This window comes from Schistocerca piceifrons, chromosome 11, assembly GCF_021461385.2.
Source record: "Schistocerca piceifrons isolate TAMUIC-IGC-003096 chromosome 11, iqSchPice1.1, whole genome shotgun sequence".
Lineage (NCBI taxonomy): Eukaryota > Metazoa > Arthropoda > Insecta > Orthoptera > Acrididae > Schistocerca > Schistocerca piceifrons.
In genome coordinates, this window is record NC_060148.1 from 97,700,441 (window position 1) to 97,720,882 (window position 20,442).

Sequence of the window (20,442 nt, forward strand, 5' to 3'; positions counted from 1 at the left end):
TATTAAGTTGTTAAATGGTGGCACATTTAATCAGCTAATCTGATCATGTATTGCATGCACATGGCAACTGGACAGCTGAAGATAGTGATGCTACGGATTTACTGACACTCATTATATAGGTACGTGTTCAAGGCATTAAGCATTCTAGTATCACCTTCACATTATATACATTTACTAACATTTCTTGACATAAATAAACCATCACAATTTCAAAAGAATAGAAATTTATTCTACTCATTCATCATATTCTGTACATCCCACCAAGAAGGTGAAAAAGAATAGAAATTTCTTCTACTCTACCGCCAAGGAGGTGAACCTACAGGGAGTAAGTGAAGGTAAACATTAACAAAAGACAACCAAACATTGCTTAAGCTGTACACTATATTAACAAGAAAATATCACAATACTGCTTAATGCTAGTTCTTTTTATGCCAGTTAAATGTGTTCTAGTGAATTAGAAGGAAAGCTGCTGCTACTTCAGTTACATTAGGTACCTTCAGGATGTCTTATAAGAAACTTGATATTTAGTTCATTAATCAAGTATTTTTTAGAAAAAAACAGTAACCTACATATGTAATTACATAGGACAGTTTACAACACACTACCTGCCATCCATCTAAAGAAGGAATGAAATCCTTGCACTAAGATAATCAATGGAAGGAGTCACTACTGATGTATTTTATAAATTTCCTTTGAATTTCCTAAGATAACTAATTTCTTGTTGTATGTTAGATGGGAGCTTCTCAAATATCTTCATACCATAATACATAACTTTGTTAAATCTTAGTTAAGGATGCAAAGTTTACACAAAAGTTATATTTCTGTCTTGTATTGATAGTGCAGATCAAATTTCAGCATGAACTGATTTTTTCACAACCACACTATGCCTTGATTAAAGTAACTGTGATTGTGGCAGTGACTAAGAGTCAGCCAACTGCTGTTCTTTCTTGACACCTATGCGCCCACTATAATGACTGATTTTTAGGCACCACACAGCTTTCTCAGCTGCAGTACAATGCACAGGAAGGCGAGAGCCAACTGTTGTTCTATCCACCATCCCCACTGATGTACTTCCCATTGCTGCTGACAATGACAACAATAAAAGTAATCTGAATGTAAGTTTTGCTCTATTTGCATTGCATGTGCAGCTCTTGCTCATTCCATGTGGAATGATGTAAATAAAGAATGACCCTTCATCACCATAGCTGTCTGCCAGCCATGAGGTTATTTTAATCAAAATTTAGAAGAAAACATAACAATTGTTTATCACTAAGTCTGCCAAAGATTCACAAAAGCGTTCAACAATAACCACAAAAGTTTTCTTATATAATTCACTAATATAATCTGAGAGGGAACGACAGGAGCGTCCGATCCCACGCGTCGGCTTTGACCCGTGACGTACGGGTGTTGTCGTGTGTGACGTCATGACGGCGTGGAGTTTGCCTTGTGAGTGTTGTGGTTTGTTGTGCTCTCTTGTGGTGTGTTCAGGGTTTTCGTTTGTGTGCTGTAATGGGTTCAGTTTGGTTTTGCTCATTATCCAGAATTGTTCAAGTGTCGGCTGTGTTTGTAGTGGAACTCGTTTTAGTGAGTGTGAAGCTTAATTTGGTGTTGTTCATTGTAGATCGTGTGGTAATTTTAGTAAAATTAATCGGTTGTTGTTTTTTTGTTCAGGAATGGATATGACGGATGCGACTACAACAGTAGTAAGTTGCATACAACACAGCTGTGAAAATAAATCTGCCGTTTATAACGTTCACGAGTACAACACTACACGTGCAGCTTTAGTACATACAGTCCAAATAGATCCTATACATTTATAATCTATGGGAAAATACGATATTCTAGCCACAATCATTTTAACCGATCAGCCTGTTTGCATCCCAGAATCCGAATGTACATTACATTTCCTGTTTTCTCTCCATCAACTTTGTGTTCCGCTTTTCGTCTCTTAGAACTCACAATACCACAATTTTTTTTTTTTTTTTTTTTTTTTTTTTTTTTTTTTTTTTTTCCTTTATTGAATTTCAATTCCCCCCGAAGGGGGCGGGCTGGCAGCAGCTTAGGACGCCGCTCTGCAGCCTACAGGTTTTCTGACAAAGAGCAGGAGAATAAATAATAATAAAAAGCAGGCGATAAAATCGGGGACTCATTGAGTAACAAGGTGAAAAGAAAATGGGGAAATGAAAACAAACAACAGAGGGATGATGAAGCGAATAAAAATACATACGGAGCAGACAGGGGAAACAATAGACAATTAAAAAAACACGGCGACAGTCTGGATTCTGTTCGCAAAGTATATAAAACGCACACCCAGCGACAGCATGGTTTCTGTTCGCAACACAACACTGAATAGTCACTAGAACACAGCACGAAAAAGTCGGCAAAGGTGACACCACAGTCGAGAGCAGGTGGGGGGAAACTGAACAGGAGATGGGAAAACAAAAAGGGGGGGAAAGGAGAGTAAAAGCGAAGGGGGGGGGGGGGAACCGGGAAAGGAGCTGATGGAGGATGAGGACCCATAAGAGGGGTGGGGGGCAGACGCGACAGGGAGGGGGGGTAGGCAGAGGAGGGGAATACAAAAGGACTGGGGGGGAGAAGGGAGGTAGGGAGAGGTGTAGTGGGGAGGAAACAGGACGGAAGGGGGGGGGAAGAGGGAGCCCAGGGAAAGGACAGAGGAAAGGATGGGGAGGGAGGATCAGAGTTGATAGGAAGGATAAATGGAGGGAGAGAGGGCATCATCCGGGAGGGGGAGTTGACGGAAGCCACCTTGGGAAAGGAGATGGAGGGTGTAGAGATGGAGGGTAGGGGGGACACAACGGTGAAGACGGGGCAGGGGGCGAGGATGGGAGAGGAGAGGAGCAACCAGGGGGTGAGGGGGTTCAAGACGGCGGGAGGTGTAGAGGAAGCGGATATGTTCGAGGAAGAGGAGCAGATGGGGGAAAGGAATGAGATCATAGAGGAGCCGCGTGGGGGATGGGAGGCGGATACGGAAGGCGAGGCGGAGTGCATGACGCTCAAGGATCTGGAGGGACTGATAGAATTTGGGGGGGGGGGCAGATATCCAGGCAGGACTGGCATAACAGAGGATGGGACGGATTAAGGATTTGTAGGTGTGGAGGATGGTAGAGGGGTGCAACCCCCATGTCCGGCCAGAGAGGAGTTTGAGGAGGCGGAGGCGGTTGTGGGCTTTGGATTGGATGGATCGGAGATGAGGGATCCAGGTGAGGTGACGGTCAATGGTGAGGCCAAGGTAGGTGAGGGTGGGGGTGAGACGGACAGGACGTGCGCAGACAGTAAGGGAGAAATCCAGGAGCCGGAAGGAGCGAGTGGTACGACCTACGATGATTGCCTGGGTCTTGGAAGGATTGAGTTTCAGGAGCCATTGGTTACACCATGCAGCAAAAAGGTCAAAGTGAGTCTGGAGAAGGCGTTGGGACCGTTGGAGGGTAGGAGCGAGGGCGAGGAATGCGGTGTCATCAGCATATTGCAAGAGGTGCACTGGAGGGGGGGGTTGGGGCATATCTGCTGTGTACAGGAGGTAGAGGAGAGGGGAGAGGACAGAGCCCTGGGGCACACCGGCAGAGGGGTAGAAGGTGCGGGAATTGGCATGATGGATGGTAACGTAGGAGGGGCGGCGGGAGAGGAAGGAGGCCACCAGACGGATGTAGTTGATAGGAAGGGCGTAGGTTTGGAGTTTAAACAGGAGACCAGGATGCCAGACACGGTCGTAGGCCTTTTCAAGGTCAAGTGAGACAAAAATGGCGTAGCGACGGGAGTTAAGCTGGAGGGAGAGGAGATGAGTGAGGCGGAGGAGTTGGTCATCAGCAGAGAAGGAAGGTCGAAAGCCACATTGGGTGTTTGGGAGGAGGTGGTTTTGGTGGAGGTGGAGATGGATGCGCCGGGAAAGGATGGATTCCAAGAGCTTGCTGAACACCGATGTGAGACAGATAGGACGATAGGAAGAGGCATCAGATGGAGGCTTATTGGGTTTGGAGAACATCAGGATACGGGAGGTTTTCCACAGGTCGGGATAAATACCACAAAGCCCATTACTAACTAGAATCTACTTGCCTACATTTCCAAAGCTGAGCGCCGGTGACGAAAGAAAAGCTTACTGTCATTTCAATACTGGAGCGAGGGAAGGCGAAAGTACGCTTGGAATTTCATACAAAAAACTAAACTATCATGCAATCATTAAATCGATGAAAGTTACAGATAGGGCGGACAAGGAAGATAAACACGAAAATAAAAGTAAGGTGGGTGCTTTACTGTAAACTCGATATAGGTTTAAAACTAAGTTTCCGACTTCTTCGAAAGTCGAAGTTTGGAAATACTACCAGTCTACTCGATTTGACCCTTAGCTTGAGGAGTTGCTTGTTGGGAATTACTGGGGGAGACAGGGATATATACAAATACGTCAAGCCCCATAACGCACTAACAAACCATATTGCAGTTGATAATATAATTGTTGGAACGTATATATTTCACGTATAGTAATTAACTGAAGACATACCGATACACAATTTGTGCAGATTATATACGGACGGAATATACCATCTGTACCTTACAAAAATTGACCACAATTGAGTAAAGATAAGTATTCCAGATTACAGCAACTAGCATAAAGTTGCCATATGTAAATAATACCTTACCAAGAAATTTTGTTCGTATGAAATATATTCTTCATAGACAAACCAAGGGCAAGGGTGGTTATTGCTATTTTATTAGCAGTATAGAAATAAATACTTGATATAACTACGAAATTGTTTCTTACTCTCAATATTTTCCTGCTGAACTTGTAAAGTAAAATCAGCAGCGCTTGAATACTTCCGTGTTGCTGGGCGCTGCCAACAGATGTCAGTGCGAGACGCCACCTCAGAAAATATGGCTATCATTTTAGCTCCGTCTGCAATTCGTGACTGACCGAAAAACGAGTCGCATTGGAGCAACTACACCTAAAAACAAAGCTTACGCACACAATTCTGTGGGAGCTGTGACGTTGGCGTTCTGCGATTGAGCAGTGCTATCTGTGGTAGAAGCGGTGTTTCATGTTTGGAAGCGTGGTCATTGCATGGGTTTGTTTTCATAGCAGTGACTGAAAGCTGGGCTTTGTTTTCGTAACATTTGTGGCGGAAATCTTGTTCTCACTGCCATATGCGATTCGGATTGTTATTGAGCATCTGCTCAAAATGCCACACAAGTGCTGTATGCCCTATTGTAGGGGAAACTACGACAACGGTTTAAAAGTTAGCGTCTTTTCATTCCCGTCTGATGAAGCATTAAGATTGAAACGGATCGCTGCAGTTCATAGGAATGACTGGGAACCCAGTAAACAGTTCGTTGTAAGTATCTGTAATTTAACTTTATTTCTATATTGTTACTCTTTAATACTGTTATGTTACAGAACTGAAAATTCAAATCAATAGCCTATCTATAACGAAGCATTATACTTTTAAGCTCACTTTATGCAATCCTCAGTTAGATTTCATTTGTCGGTTTACATTCTGCCTTTACGTTAACAGTAAAATATATGCTTCTTTTCAGATATGTGAACTGCATTTCACTGCAGACGACATTGAGAAAATTACCAGTGCTTACGACCCAAAACTGGCAAACTCTTTACAGTTTACAGCACCTTTGGACCGTCCACGTTTAAAGAAACGTTCGTGAAAATTGATCGTAAAGGGTACTTGTAATCAGTTTTCAGATTAATGTACAGGTTCCTTAATTTTCTTACGATATTGTTAAATATCTAAGATTATGAAACATTGCTATACGAATCTCATGTTTATCTCTCTCTATTTGCAGATGCTGTACCATCAAAGTTGCCAGGATGACCTACGTCTTTATCTTCAAAACAAGCACCAGCTCGAGAAGATTCAGAGAGTCGCGAATGTTTGAAGTACCAAGCACTTGAGAAAGTCATTGAGCAGAGTGTGGGATCACACAAAAAATGATGGAGAAGAGTTCATTTGCTAGTTTAGAAGATTTTAAATCAAAATTATCTGATTGTGAAAAGCACAGTGACTAGGTCACGGTAACCAAATCAAATAATTTGTGTCTTGTTTTAAAGGATGCTCCTTATCTAAGTGTTGTGTGTCATGTTGTTATAAATAGTGATTTAGTGTTAAGTGCATTTGTGAAGGAAGCTCAGCTAAATTGTGCTGGTAAGATTAAATTACCAAACCAAGTAAGTGATACTGGTGCAGTTAGTAATATTTTGAAAGAGTTGTATGTGATGTTTCATATAAATGAGGCTCCATTTGAGGCAAGTTTGTCTTGCATTGAAGACATTTTGGAAAACTTGTAAGAAAAATTACCATAAAGTGAGCATAAAATTAAATTTTTGGAGGAACAAGTTTCATTTCCAAGATTTAATAGTCCAACAGAGATTAGGTACGGGAGTGTTTCAATGATTTTATGGTCATTAGCTTATTCTATCAGGCCACATGCATATAGGTTTTTGACGAGTGCTCGTAATTTTTCCATTTCAAGTCCCAGTACTTTGTCAAAACTTTGCAGTAAACTTCCAACTAACCCAATCATTGAGCTTCAGAGTGAGCAGTTTCTCAGTTACATACCACAAAAAGTTGGTGCTTTATCTGTGAATGATAAAACTGTCCTGTTGATGGATGAGATTTATTTAAAGTCACAACTTGACTATAAAGGTGGCAGTGTTGTAGGTGGTGCTTTTAACACAGATGTGGTTTTGTGTGCAACTTGTGCTTATGTTTTTATGATCCAGAGTATGGATTCAGTGTACAAAGATGTGGTGCATATTCTCCCAGTTCACACAATTCAATTAAACTAGAAGCAGTGGGATTTCAGGTAATAGGAGTAGTAGCTGACAATAATGCTATTAATAAGAAAGCTATTTCGTACTTTTCTTCCCCCCCCCCCCCCCTCCCTCCTAGTGTACAGATAAAATATGTTCATCCTGAGCAGACTTCTGCAGACCGCCCACTTTACTATTTTGTGGATACTGTACACATTTTAAAATGTAAACGGAACAACTGGGGTAATGAAAAGGACCAAAATATATGCTTTCCTTCTTTTAGTGATAGCTTGAAGGTAGGTCTTGCTTCTGTTAAAGCACTGAAGGGACTATATTTACTAGAAAAAGTTGAACTGTTGCAGTATGGCAGCACTTTAACACTTAAGTCACTATATCCAGATTCTTTTGAACGGCAAAAATGTGAAATTAGCATTGCGTATTTTTAATAACACGACAGTTGTTGCAATGCAACAACTAGGTGCAAGAAAGAATTTGAAAACTGGGAGAGTATTGCCACATTTGTAAAAATAATAAGTCAGTGGTTTGATATTAAATGTTGAAACGCTGCTGAAGGGTAAAAGGCTAAGAAATGTTTACCAAGAACAGATTACTCTCAATTCAAAACATATTCATGACTTTTTGAGAAACTTTCTCTCGTGGTTGTGTTCATTGGAAGATTGCAATGGAGGAAAGAAATTGACCAGAGAAACACACTTTGCTCTCAAACATACTACTGCAGCCTTTATTGATTTTAGTGAATACTGGCTGTGTGAGAAGAAGAGAACATATTTGCTCTTTGGGAAAATACAGACAGACAGTTTGAAGGACAGGTTTGGGAAATACTGCCAACTTAATGGGGGAAGTTACCATGTATCGCTAAGGCAGGTATTTGAAACAGAAGGAAAATTAAGGGCCCAGAGTATGTTTTCTCTTGTGTTAAAGTCCAAAGTGTTTGGTGAAGTTGTTGTTAGACCTAATAATGTTGATGCTGCTTGTTGTAGAATCCCAGGCTTTCAAGATATCGACATCCCAGAGCTGTTAAATGTAGTAGTTGATGATAGTGATGTTGATGAAATAGACGAAAACACTTGGCCATTACTCCATTATATTGCTCACACCAAGTGCATCTAAAATAAATTGTCCATATTGTGAAGGGTTTGTAACATCCGAAGAAACAAGACAAGCAGATGATTTGATAATGGCAAATGACAGGGGAGGTTTAACATACCCTAGCAGTGATGTAGTCACATGTGTTTCCTATGTATACTTAACACTACAAAAAATTCTTAAAGAAAAGGAAAAATTTGTTCCTGCAACAAGTAAGTCAAAGAAATGTGCTTGTGAAAGAAGCAGCCATTAATGTGCCAAAAGACTTACTTCTTGGTTTCCATTGTTTAAATGGTCACACTCTTGAATCTATCATACATTGTATATTGACTTGCAGTGCAAATATTTTACTTAACAACTTTGTAAAACAAAAAAATGATGTGTGTGTGACAAAAGATGTAATTATTTATAAAAGAATGAAAAAGTCTTGACATCAGACTCCTTGTCACAAAAAATTGTGAAATAAATGTTTTCTGGACGTTTACTTATTAAAGTGAAGCTTGTTAAGTATCACATGCCCATTTTTCATAAATTATTAAATGAAAAAACTTGTAATAAATGATTTACATTATTTGCAGTGAATTTTTAAGGTCCTAGCGTAATTTTATTAACAATCAAGGAAAATCATTATTACTTATGTAGTCTAAACTATCATGTGGAAGGTTACCTAATTATAAAATCGAATATGCAGCAAGGCAATGCTGTAAGTGCTTAAAATTTTGCATCACATAAAAAGTAGGTAGTGGTGACTGAAAAAATAGGATTAATGATTTATTTTATTTGTAGGCTAATTTTGAAGGTCCTAGTGTATTTTTTTTAATTTATTTTTTTTTATTTTTATTTATTTATTTATTTATTTATTTTTTTTTGTATTCAAGGAAAATCATTATTCCTTAGGTAGTCGAAATATTGCGTTGGTTACCTAATTGTAAGATCTAATCAGCAGCAAGGTGACGCTATAAGTGCTTAAAATTCTAAAAAGTAGGTAGTTGTGACTATATGAACTGCCTTTGAAGATATAGGATCCAATATTTATATAAATCTTTTTCACTCTATCGTGTTATGCCACAATTCATCATTTACAAACTAGGTGATACAGTATGCACTACACTCTTAGTTGAAGGTTTCATTGTTTTCGTTACTTCTATCATTAGTTAAATAGCGAATGTGCATTCCCTTGCGCTACTTCAGTGCTAGTTTCTGAACTCAGTCGCAGAGCTGTGACGTCACAGCAGGCGTTGTGAAGCTTTGTTTCTTGGTGGTGTTGATAGGAGAAATACGAATAGGTTTGTTGAAACAGTCGCCGGCGGGCTCACACGCATGCGCGTTGCAAACAGAAAACGTACCGTCGCCATGTTTTTTAAATTTTGCCTGTGTACTTTCTGTATGTCTTCACTAGCGTCATCAACCCCATATTTTCTCTGTTTTAACTTCTGCAACTTTTCCGCCACTTTACCGTTTTTAACAAAGTCACTGTTTTATTGCCTTTTTATATCGTTTGTTATCTTCCCATAATGTGTTTTTTTTTCTCTTTTCTTATTTCGGCTTTACGCATCTATCGCCAGGGGGGATTGACATTCAGTAAGGGGAAAAAATTAACATCTCGAGGGTTGGATCCCCTCACTTCCAAATCGGAGGATTATGCCACCTGGGCTGCTCTCAAGGTGCCTTTGCCATCTGTCTGCCGGCTGCCGCCCGGTGCTCCCCACCACCACCGCCGCCGCCGGCGTCCCCCTGTCCTCATCACAGCCACCCTCCATATTTGTCTATTTCCCCATTTCAGTGACTCCTATTGCCAGTGGACAACGAATTCCATCATGGACATACCCACTAGCACCATCATTTACACCTCTACTTGCCCCACATCCACCATTACCTCATGAAGTGCCTCCCACTACCTTAAACAATGTCCTAACCTTGGCCTCGTCCTTCCTGCAACACCTGCTACGAATTCCACCCCACCCACTCCTCCAAATGCAAATCCTGAGCTCACTGTCCCCATTCACCACATTGACCAGCCCATCCATCCCATCAATTTCCTCCACCCTCCCCCTACAGCTGAAGACACTCTGGTTCCTGACCATTGTTCTGCAGAATATCCACCCACTGCAACATCCCCACACAATCCAGCAGATCTCCCTTGCTGCTGCTCCGTCTTCCATTTCAATAGCTGCGCCACTTACTCTCACAACTAGGCCCACTTTATCTTCATATGCCTAGACCCTTGTTTAAGCTCCTCTCTGCTCTTCCCCTCCCACTCTGCTGAGCTACTGACAGACAAAACAACGAAACTATCGTCTGAAGAACACGTGTCTGATTTCTACCAACCACATACAGGCCCATTCTGAGTGCTGCGCAGAGTGCCAAAAGACTACGTGATAGATTGGAACGGAAAGCCGGGCTTTTCTATTGCGAAAACACACAGCAATCACAGACAATTCTAGCTACTTAATCCATGGCAGCAAATGGATAAATGTATGTACAATGATGCTGGGAGTGGAATGACAAATCGACATGATTGGGCTGAGCGCCCTTTATTTGACAAAATAATACTAATCTGGAATCTAGATTTCTAATTTTTATGATGGCATTCAGATCCACAGATACCATTCACCACATCAACCAACTCTGTGCTGCATTGTGCAGCTACCTACTGCCAGGTACTCCATATCAATGACATCATGAGAGAGCAGAATGGGACGCTCCACGGAACTCACAGACTTTGAACATGGTCAAGTGATTGCGTATCACCTGTGTCATACGTCTGTATGCGAAATTTTCACACTCCTAAACATACCTAGGTGCAATGTTTCCGATGTGATAGTGGAGTGGAAACTAGAAGTAACATATACAGCACAAAAGCATACAGACTGACCTCGTCTGTTGACTCGCAGAGACCGCCGTCAATTGGAGAGGATCGTTATGTGTAGTAGGCAGACATCTATCCTGACTGTCACACAGGAATTCAAAGCTGCATCAGGATCCACTGCAAGTACTATGAAAGTCAGGCAGCAGGTGAGAAAACTTGGATTTCATGGTCGAGCAGCTGTTCATAAGCCACACATCACGCCGTTAAATGCCAAATGACACCCCGTTCGGTGTAAGGAGAGTAAACATTGGACGATTGAACAGTGGAAAAACGTTGTGTGGAGTGACGTATCGCGGTACACAATCTGGCATCCAATGATCAGGGTGCGGGTATGGCGAATGTCTGGTGAACGTCATCTGCTAGCGTATGTAATGCCAACAGCAATCTTCGGATGTGGTGGTGTTATGGAGTGGTCGTGTTTTTCATGGAGGAGGCTTGCACCCCTTGTTGTTTTGTGTTGCACTATCACAGCACGGGCCTACATTGATGTTTTAAACACCCTCTTGCTCCCACTGTTGAAGATCAAGTCGGGGGTGGCGATTGCACCTTTCAACACGATCGAGCACCTATTCGTAATGCACGGCCTGTGGGGGAGGGGTTACACGACAATAACATCCCTCTAAAGGACTGGCCTGCACAGAGTCTTGACCTGAATCTTACAGAACACCTTTGGGATATTTTGGAATGGCAGCTTCGTGCCAGGCCTCATCGACCGACATCAATACCTCTCCTCAGTGCAGCACGCCGTGAAGAATCGGCTGTCATTCCCGAAATAACCTTCCAGCACCTGATTGAACGTATGCCTGCAATAGTGGAAGCTGTGATCAAGGCTAAAGGTGGGCCAACACTGTACTGTATTCCAGCATTACCGATGGAGGGCGCCACGAACTTGTAAGTCATTTTCAGCCAGGTTTCCGGATACTTTTGATCACATAGTGTATGTTTCGTAGTGGGAAACTGCTGTTTATTTGCAAGCTTTTACGTGAATATACAGTGCTATTACAAATGATTGAAGCGATTCATAAATTCACTGTGGCTCCATTCATTGGCATATGGTCACGACACACTACAGATACGTAGAAAAACTCATAAAGTTTTGTTCGGCTGAAGCCGCACTTCAGATTTCTGCCGCCAAAGCGTTCGAGAGCGCAGTGAGACAAAATAGCGACAGGTGCCGAGAAAGCGTATGTCGTGCCTGAAATGCACTCACATCAGTCACTCATAACAGTGCAACGACACTTCAGGACGAAGTTCAACAAAGATCCACCAACTGCTAACTCCATTCGGCGTTGGTATGCGCAGTTTAAAGCTTCTGGATGCCTCTGTAAGGGGAAATCAACGGGTCGGCCTGCAGTGAGCGAAGAAATGGTTGAACGCGTGCGGGCAAGTTTCACGCGTAGCCCGTGGAAGTCAACGAATAAAGCAAGCAGGGAGCTAAACGTACCACAGCCGACGGTTTGGAAAATCTTACGGAAAAGGCTAAACCAGAAGACATACCGTTTACAATTGCTACAAGCCCTGACACCCGATAACAAAATCAAACGCTTTTAATTTTCGGCGCGGTTGCAACAGCTCATGGAAGAGGATGCGTTCAGTGCGAAACTCGTTTTCAGTGATGAAGCAACATTTTTTCTTAATGGTGAAGTGAACAGACACAATGCGCGAATCTGGGCGGTAGAGAATCCTCACGCATTCGTGCAGCAAATTCGCAATTCACCAAAAGTTAACGTGTTTTGTGCAATCTCACGGTTTAAAGTTTACCGGCCCTTTTTCTTCTGCGAAAAAAACGTTACAGGACACGTGTATCTGGACATGCTGGAAAATTGGCTCACGCCACAACTGGAGACCGACAGCGCCGACTTCATCTTTCAACAGGATGGTGCTCCACCGCACTTCCATCATGATGTTCGGCATCTCTTAAACAGGAGATTGGAAAACCGATGGATCGGTCGTGGTGGAGATCATGATTAGCAATTCGTGTCATGGCCTCCACGCTCTCCTTACTTAACCCCATGCGATTTCTTTTTGTGGGGTTATGTGAAAGATTCAGTGTTTAAACCTCCTTTACCAAGAAACGTGCCAGAACTGCGAGCTCGCATCAACGGTGCTTTCGAACTCAATGATGGGGACATGCTGCGCCGAGTGTGGGAGGAACTTGATTATCGGCTTGATGTCTGCCGAATCACTAAAGGGGCACATATCGAACATTTGTGAATGCCTAAAAAAACTTATTGAGTTTTTGTATGTGTGTGCAAAGCATTGTGAAAATATCTCAAATAATAAAGTTATTGTAGAGCTGTGAAATCGCTATCGACCTGGATAGAGAGGGTATCCCGGTAGGCATCCCAGTCAGCCAAGAGGAAGTTATTACTTCTTTATTGTTATTGTTCACCTTATACAAATGTAGGCATGTAGCAGGTAAATCTACTCTGCTCTTCAACCACAAGCATTACAGTAAAAGAGAAAACGAAGACAGGAAAGTAACAGATTGGTGGTTAAAAATACAGTAGGTACAAAAATTAAAAACACGAAGCCATTCACACTCGACGAAAAAACACAAGAAATGGTCAGCGCTGCGCACAAACACTGATGACTTAGATGGTACAAGTGAACGAAGGAGCGTGGCGGGAAAAAACACTAAATCACAAACACGATGGCACACACACGAGAAACTGATGGCGATAATATCCAGCGTGCGAATGTCCACTGAACGTGTTCGAGTCCAGGGACCTGCCAAGAGGGGAAGAAGGTGGTGGGGGAGGGAGAGGGGAGAGCAAAGATGGTAATGGCAGAGGAGATGGTGGGAGGAATGAAGGTATGGGGGTAGGGGAAGCTGGGGGAGGAGGGGGGGAAAGGAGGAGGGAGGGAAGGGGGAGAGAAGGGAGAGAGGGTGCCCATAGGAACAAACACAGGAAGAGGGAGAGGAGTATCAATATTGGTAGGAGGGGTAGATGGAGGGGAGGAGGGCATCATCAGGGAGGGGGAGCTGGTGGAAGCCTCCTTGGGAGAGGGTAACGAGAGTGGTGAGATGGAGAGCTGGTGGAAAGCAGAAATACAGGCATGGCAGCGGGTGGGGTCGGGAGAGAATGGGAGAGACAAGCGGGTGAGGAGGATCCAGGTTACGGTAAGTGTAGAGGACCCGTATCCGTTGGAGGAAAAGGAGGAGGTGGGGAAACGAAATAGGGTCATGCAGCATCCACGTGGGGGAGGGGAGACGGATGTGATAGGCGAGTTGAAGAGCATGGCGTTCAAGGATCTGAAGGGATTTGGAAAAGGTAGGAGGGTCAGAGATCCAGGCAGGGTGGGCATAGCAGAAGATAGGGCAGATGAGGGATTTATAGATGTGGAGGATGGTGGACGGGGGTCCAGACCCTATGTACGGCCAGAAAGGAGCTTGAGGAGACAGAGTTTGGAGTGTGGCTGGGAGTGTCCGGAGGTGGGGGGTCCAGGAGAGGCGACAGTCAAGGGTGACGCCTAGGTACTTAAGGGTCCAGGTGAGGGCGATAGGGCGGCCATAGATGGTGACATAGAAGTCGAGGAGGCGAGAGGAAGGGGTGGTTTTGCCTACAATGATCGCCTAGGTTTTGGAAGGTTGGACCTTAAGCAACCACTGGTTGCACCATGTGGTGAACCGGTCAAGATGTGACTGGAGAAGGTATTGGGAGCGTTGCAGGGTGGGGGCGAGGGCAAGGAAGGTGGTGTCATCGGCGCATTGGAGAAGGTGGATGGGAGGTGAAGGCGACGGCATGTCCACCATATACAAAAGGTACAGAAGAGGGGAGAGGACGCAGCCTTGGGGCACACTGGCACCGGGGAAAAAGGTGTAGGAATCCATGTTATGGATGGTGAGGTAGGAAGGACGTTGGGAAAGAAAGGACCCAATCAGACGGACGTAGTTAATAGGAAGGGCGTAGGTTTGGAGCTTGAAGAGGAAACTGGAATGCCACTACTGGTCATAGGCGCGTTCGAGATCAAGGAAGGGGAAGATAGCAGATAGACGGGAATTGAGCTGTTGGGAGAGGAGATGAGTGAGGTGAAGGAGAAGGTCATCATTAGAGAAGGACGGCCGAAAGCCATACTCGGTAAAGGGATGGAGGCGGTGCTGGTGGTGATGCTAGAGGATGTGTCAGGAAGGATGGATTCCAGGACCTTGCTGAAGACCGAGGTAAGGCTGATGGGACTGTAGAAAGAGACAGCGGACGGCGGTTTGTCGGGTTTAAGGAACATCAGGATGCAGGAGGTTTTCCACAGGTCAGGGTACTAGCCGATGGAGAGGACTACATTGTAGAGCCTGGCCAGAGTGGAGAGGAGGGAGGCAGGAATTTCACGAAGGTGGCGATAGGTGACATGATCTTGACCAGGAGCGGTGTTACATTTCGTGCAGAGTGTAGCGATGATATCCTGAGTAGTGATGCGGTCATTGAGTTTGGTGTGTGCAATGTTGTCCAAGTACTGGAAACCATGGGCTAGGGGAGGGACACAGGTGTCAGTTCGATCGTGGACATCTGGGAAGAGGGGGTAATCGATCTGGGGATCATCGGGGATGATAAAGACATTGGACAGGTAGGAGGCAAAGTGATTGGCCTTACTAAGGTTGTCAGGGAAGGGTTGATCATCGTGAAGGAGAGGGTAGTAGGGAGGGTGTTTAGGTCCGGTAAGGCAGCTGAAAGCTGACCAGTACTTGGACGAGTTGATAGGAAGCGTAGCACTAAGACGGGTGCATGTCTGTCGCCAGTCCCAGCGTCTCTTAGCCGCGAGCAAATTTCAGAGGTGTCGTTGTAGTTGCGTGTGGCCAGTGTCCGGTTCACGCATGTGAAGGAGGGCACAGTAGAGACGACGGCAAACACGGAGAAGGAGGACGGCCTGTGGGGCTAAAGTAGGACAGTGGGGGTGGATGGCGACGGAAGTTATGTGGGTCTCCACGGCCTCAGACAAGGTCTGCAGGAGAAAGGAGGGGGCACGGGTAAAATCATCAGGGTGGTGGTAGGTGAGAGGGTATCCCGGTAGCTATTCCAGTCGGCCTTGAGTAAATTATGGATCGCTGACAGATATTTCCATAGTCGCTCGAATTCCTTATGGTAACTCTCTTTATACTACCCATCCACGCTAAATTGACATATAAGGCGGTGGCTCAAGGGAACAACCATACTTGTTAATTCCTGTACTGCAGCTACTATCAGCCACCGCTCGGACATTAACTTTATTTAATTGTTTGTGCTAAAAGTAACGACGGCACATGAAATAGTACACAGTTCTTGTCAACAGATGGCGCGCAGTCTCACAGTTATTCCCATGGTCTATAGAACGCTTTCCAAATGGTCTATCCCTCTCTTTCGTTCGTAACCTGATCTCCGATGAGTTGACAGGATAGCATAGTATGATCTTCGGTCAACAGATGGCGTGAGTCACTGTTGACACTAGATAGTTATTGAAATAACTGCCTGTATCAGAGGAATGGTTATAGCGGTAACCGTTACTTCTCAGTAACCGGTTATTTCTATCAGTTACGTTATTTTTTGCCACCTCTAGTACTGGTACTGGGAATGACTGGAACCAAGGGGAAACTACAGTCGTAATTTTTCCCGAGGGCGTGTGGTTTCAGTGTATGGTAAAATGATGATGGTGTCCTCTAGGGTAAAATATTCCAGAGGTAAAGTAGCCGCCATTCGGATCTCTGGGTGGGGACTACTGAGGAGGGCGTCGTAATCAGGAGAAAAAAAATTGGCGTTCTATGTATGGGAGTGTGGAATGTCAGATCCCTTAATCAGGCAGGCAGGTTAGAAAAGTTATAAAGGGAAATGGATAGGTTAAAGTTACGTATAGTGGGAATTAGTCAAGTTCAGCGGCAGGAGGTACAAGATTTCTGGTCAGGTGAATACAGGGTTATAAATAAAAAATCAAATAGAGTAATGCAGGAGAAGGTCTAATAATGAATTTAAAAAATAGGAGTGCGGGTGAGCTACAGTGAACAGCATAGTTAACACCTTATTGTAACGAAGGTAGACACGAAGCCCACACCTGCCACAATAGAACAAGTTTATGTGCCAACTAGATCCGCACATGGACTCTGACCACAATCTATTGGTTATGAACTGTAGATCAAAAATGAAGAAAGTGCAAGAAGGTGGGAAATTTAAGAACTTGGTACCTGGATATACTGGGAGAACGAGGGGTTGTAGAGAGTTTCAGGGAGACCATTAGGGAACGATTGACAAGAATGGGGAAAATAAATGCTGTAGAAGAAGAATCAGTAGCTTTGATGCATGGAATAGTGAAGGCAGGGGAGGATCAAGTAGGTAAAAAGATGAGGGCTATTAGAAATCCTTGGGTAACAGAAGAAATATTGAATTTAATTGATGAAAGAAGAAAATTTAGAAATGTAGTAAATGAAGCATGCAAAAAGGAATACAAACGTCCCAAAAATGAGATCCACAGGAAGGGCAAAAAGGCTAAGCAGCAATGGCTAGAGGACAAAAGAAAGGAGGTACAGACATATATCACCAGGGGTGAAATAGATACTACCTACAGTAAAATTTAAGAGACCTTTGGAGGAAAGAGAACCACTTGTTTGAATATCAAGAGCTCAGATAGAAACCCAGTACAATGCCCTTAGTGACACTGTAGCGAGAAGGAAACGACTCTGCCTTACTTCTCTGGTTTATGTATCACTAACCTGGTGTCTTGCTGCTTCGGTAGTCCCTCATCCCAAGTATTAGCACTCAGCCACCAGGTTCAATGTACGGGCGATCTTGCTGAAGTGGAGTGTTTCTGGATGCCAGTAGTTAAATGCCAACAACGCTTTGTACTATACTCATTTTAATAAAGAAAATACTTTGAAACACACTTCACCGAACTTCCAATATGGCGGCTCTTGGCTACGCCGTTATTCAACCCTTTTACAACAAATTAACACTTTTCTAACTTTCCATAATCGTAATACACACTGCCCACGACACGTGGCGTTCACTGATAACTAACTTTCACTATCTCATGTTTAACAGCTGGAACATTTATTCGTCATCGTTCTTTTGGAGCCACCCCCAGTTACTCGAACGTGCTTTTTCAGTGGCGCCTCGCTACTAACTCGCCCTCTCTTCCCGACGGACAAGAGAAACCCCACCTTTCTCTCTCAGCCTATAAGGACACTTCGCTCATTTCCTACACACAACGTATATATATATATATATATATATATATATATATATATATATATATATATATATGTCCAAACTTTCAGCCAATGGGCGTTCAGATTGCTGTTGCTAGGCGGATGTGACATCATGTTTACGGAAACTGTGACGGAAGTTTGTCTGCACAACATTGCCTCCTATGGTTTCATCACTAATGCTCCTTGTTGACGCTTAATTGTCAAATGAACATGTAGCCTGGCTGCTGCTGAGCATTCCTCATCGCTTAAATGTGCGTAATAATTGGCTTAAACACGTGAAGGGATTGAAAGTGCATTACACATTCCTCCCTCTTCTTTTATTTTCAAAATTCAATATGCTCGAAGACCTTGTTTAATTTTGAAATATTCTCGGTTGGGTGTCTCTTGCCCTCGGTTAACTTCTTTAATCACTGGTATTACTTAATCTTACGCATACTCTACAATCATTGCTTATCGACTACTGTTCTTATTATTACGCTATCCTTAACACGATATAGCTATACAAATATATGTCCCATTAAAGTGAGTATGCATTCTATCTTTAAAATTACTTCTGATCATTATCTGATGCGATCTTTATCTGATGCCTTGAGAGTGGCACCATTTTAGCTTTAAATCTTTTCTGAATATACCATGAACACTATCTAATACATACCTTAATTACAATTGAATACTTATTCTGATGCACTACTGTTTTATCTGAGATGGAATATATACTCACATGCCCTTTCCTTTTAGCTGATCTAAACATTTACATATTAATTATTTCTATATCCGATACAGAACAAGCTAATCAAAAATTTATAAAACTCGCATTTGGCTAATCTTACTTTATAATGTCCATTTTCTACTACATACAAGAACGTGTTCCATAATCATCGGCTATGTAATTGCCGTCCTATTACTCACTGGTTCACTACTTTGTTTTCCTTTTTCGTCGTGAATGACCTCCTTCTCACTCTTATAACTATAAAGCATTCCCTCTAACTTATCTCAATACTTCTTATCTTTACTCAAGGTAGCTCTCGGGTTACCATTACCCATTATTAGATGTGGGGACACCTTTGTATGACCCTCATCATCTTTATACTACATAACTTATAGGGATACCGTCCTCAGCCGCTCATTAACTTATACCTTTTCTTTCTTTTATTCGATGGTGTTTGGACCCAGTTCCCATACTTACATAACTTCAATTCTTCATCATATTCTGCTGCACTTACCTCTTTATCCTTTGGTCACCATTTACCTTGTCAGTTGGCTAAACATATGTTTCGCATTTTGTTACCATTCAGTCTCGTTACTGTTCACTTATCTAAGCACAATTGCAGAATGATACCCACTCATATTTATTTTTCCTGTTTTCGCTAAGTTGTTTCAAAAAAATGGCTCTGAGCACTATGGGACTTAACATCTATGGTCATCAGTCCCCTAGAACTTAGAACTACTTAAACCTAACTAACCTAAGGACATCACACAACACCCAGCCATCACGAGGCAGAGAAAATCCCTGACCCCGCCGGGAATCGAACCCGGGAACCCGGGCGTGGGAAGCGAGAACGCTACCGCACGACCACGAGATGCGGGCTGCTAAGTTGTTTGTTCACTGTCTCCACGGTGTCTTTTTAGAATTTGTTAAATTTGTTTCCAACAGGATAATATTCTTTGTCTCTATACCTTGTTTACTCCAATCATAGCTTTTTCCTTGTTGTACTGACTGTCTTTTAGGGTCGTTACATGTTATAATCATATAATTTCAGATTTTTCTAAACATTTTCCAACAGGATAAGACAATTTTATAGATAGCTTTTCCTTTTTTGTACCGTCTCTTTTTCTCACTTACCAGTGTCACTTGCTATTCCCATGTTCCTATATTCGAAGATGAGCAGCGACTGATGATAGAGTATCGTTTTGACAGAAACAAGGGAATATTGCCAATATGACGAGAATTGGAATATTTTGACAATGCCTGAGCACCTGGTGTGTGTCACGTACCTTACCTTGCAAAGCAGTGGTATACTCTGAAGTTGGATAGCGAAGAATTAAAGATGATAGTAAATAGTTCTGACTGAAAGAAGAGGAAGATTGACAATATGAAGGGAAACTGAAATAATATTCGCTACAGTCGCAGGTTCGAATCCTGCCTTGGGCATGGATGTGTGTGATGTCCTTAGGTTAGTCAGGTTTAAGTAGTTCTAAGTTCTAAGGGACTGATGACCACAGATGTTAAGTCCCATGGTGTTCAGAGCCATGTGAACCATTTTTTGAAATAATATTGTCAATAACTTGAGTGCCAGGTGTTTGTTAAACACCTTGTGTTGTACAGAACACAACGCCCTCCGAGGTTAAAAAAATGGCTCTGAGCACTACTGAGGTCATCAGTCCCCTAGAACATAGGACTGCTTAAACCTAACTAACCTAAGGACATCACACACATCCATGCCTGAGGCAGGATTCGCACCTGCGACCGAAGCGGTCGCTCGGTTCCAAACTGTAGCGCCTAGAACCGCTCGGCCACCACAG

The 20,442-nt window shown here is 43.1% G+C and overlaps 1 protein-coding gene across 4 annotated transcripts in view; it reads left to right on the plus strand.

Moving 5' to 3' along the window:
• Nucleotides 1-4,875: 4,875 nt before the first annotated feature.
• LOC124720154 overlaps nt 4,876-20,442 on the plus strand; it is a 49,230-nt gene continuing 33,663 nt past the window's right edge. The window contains exons 1-3 of one of the 4 annotated variants that reach the window (XR_007006075.1): nt 4,876-5,342; nt 5,545-5,686; nt 5,809-6,349. Coding sequence is in view for 1 of the 4 variants with exons in the window: in XM_047245461.1 (XP_047101417.1) it covers nt 5,190-5,342; nt 5,545-5,662 (271 nt within the window). In the remaining 3 variants the exon portion in view is untranslated. Of the gene's footprint in view, nt 5,343-5,544; nt 5,720-5,808; nt 6,350-20,442 lie in introns of those variants that run through there. The other 3 variants (XR_007006080.1, XR_007006079.1, XM_047245461.1) reach the window with 3 other exon arrangements.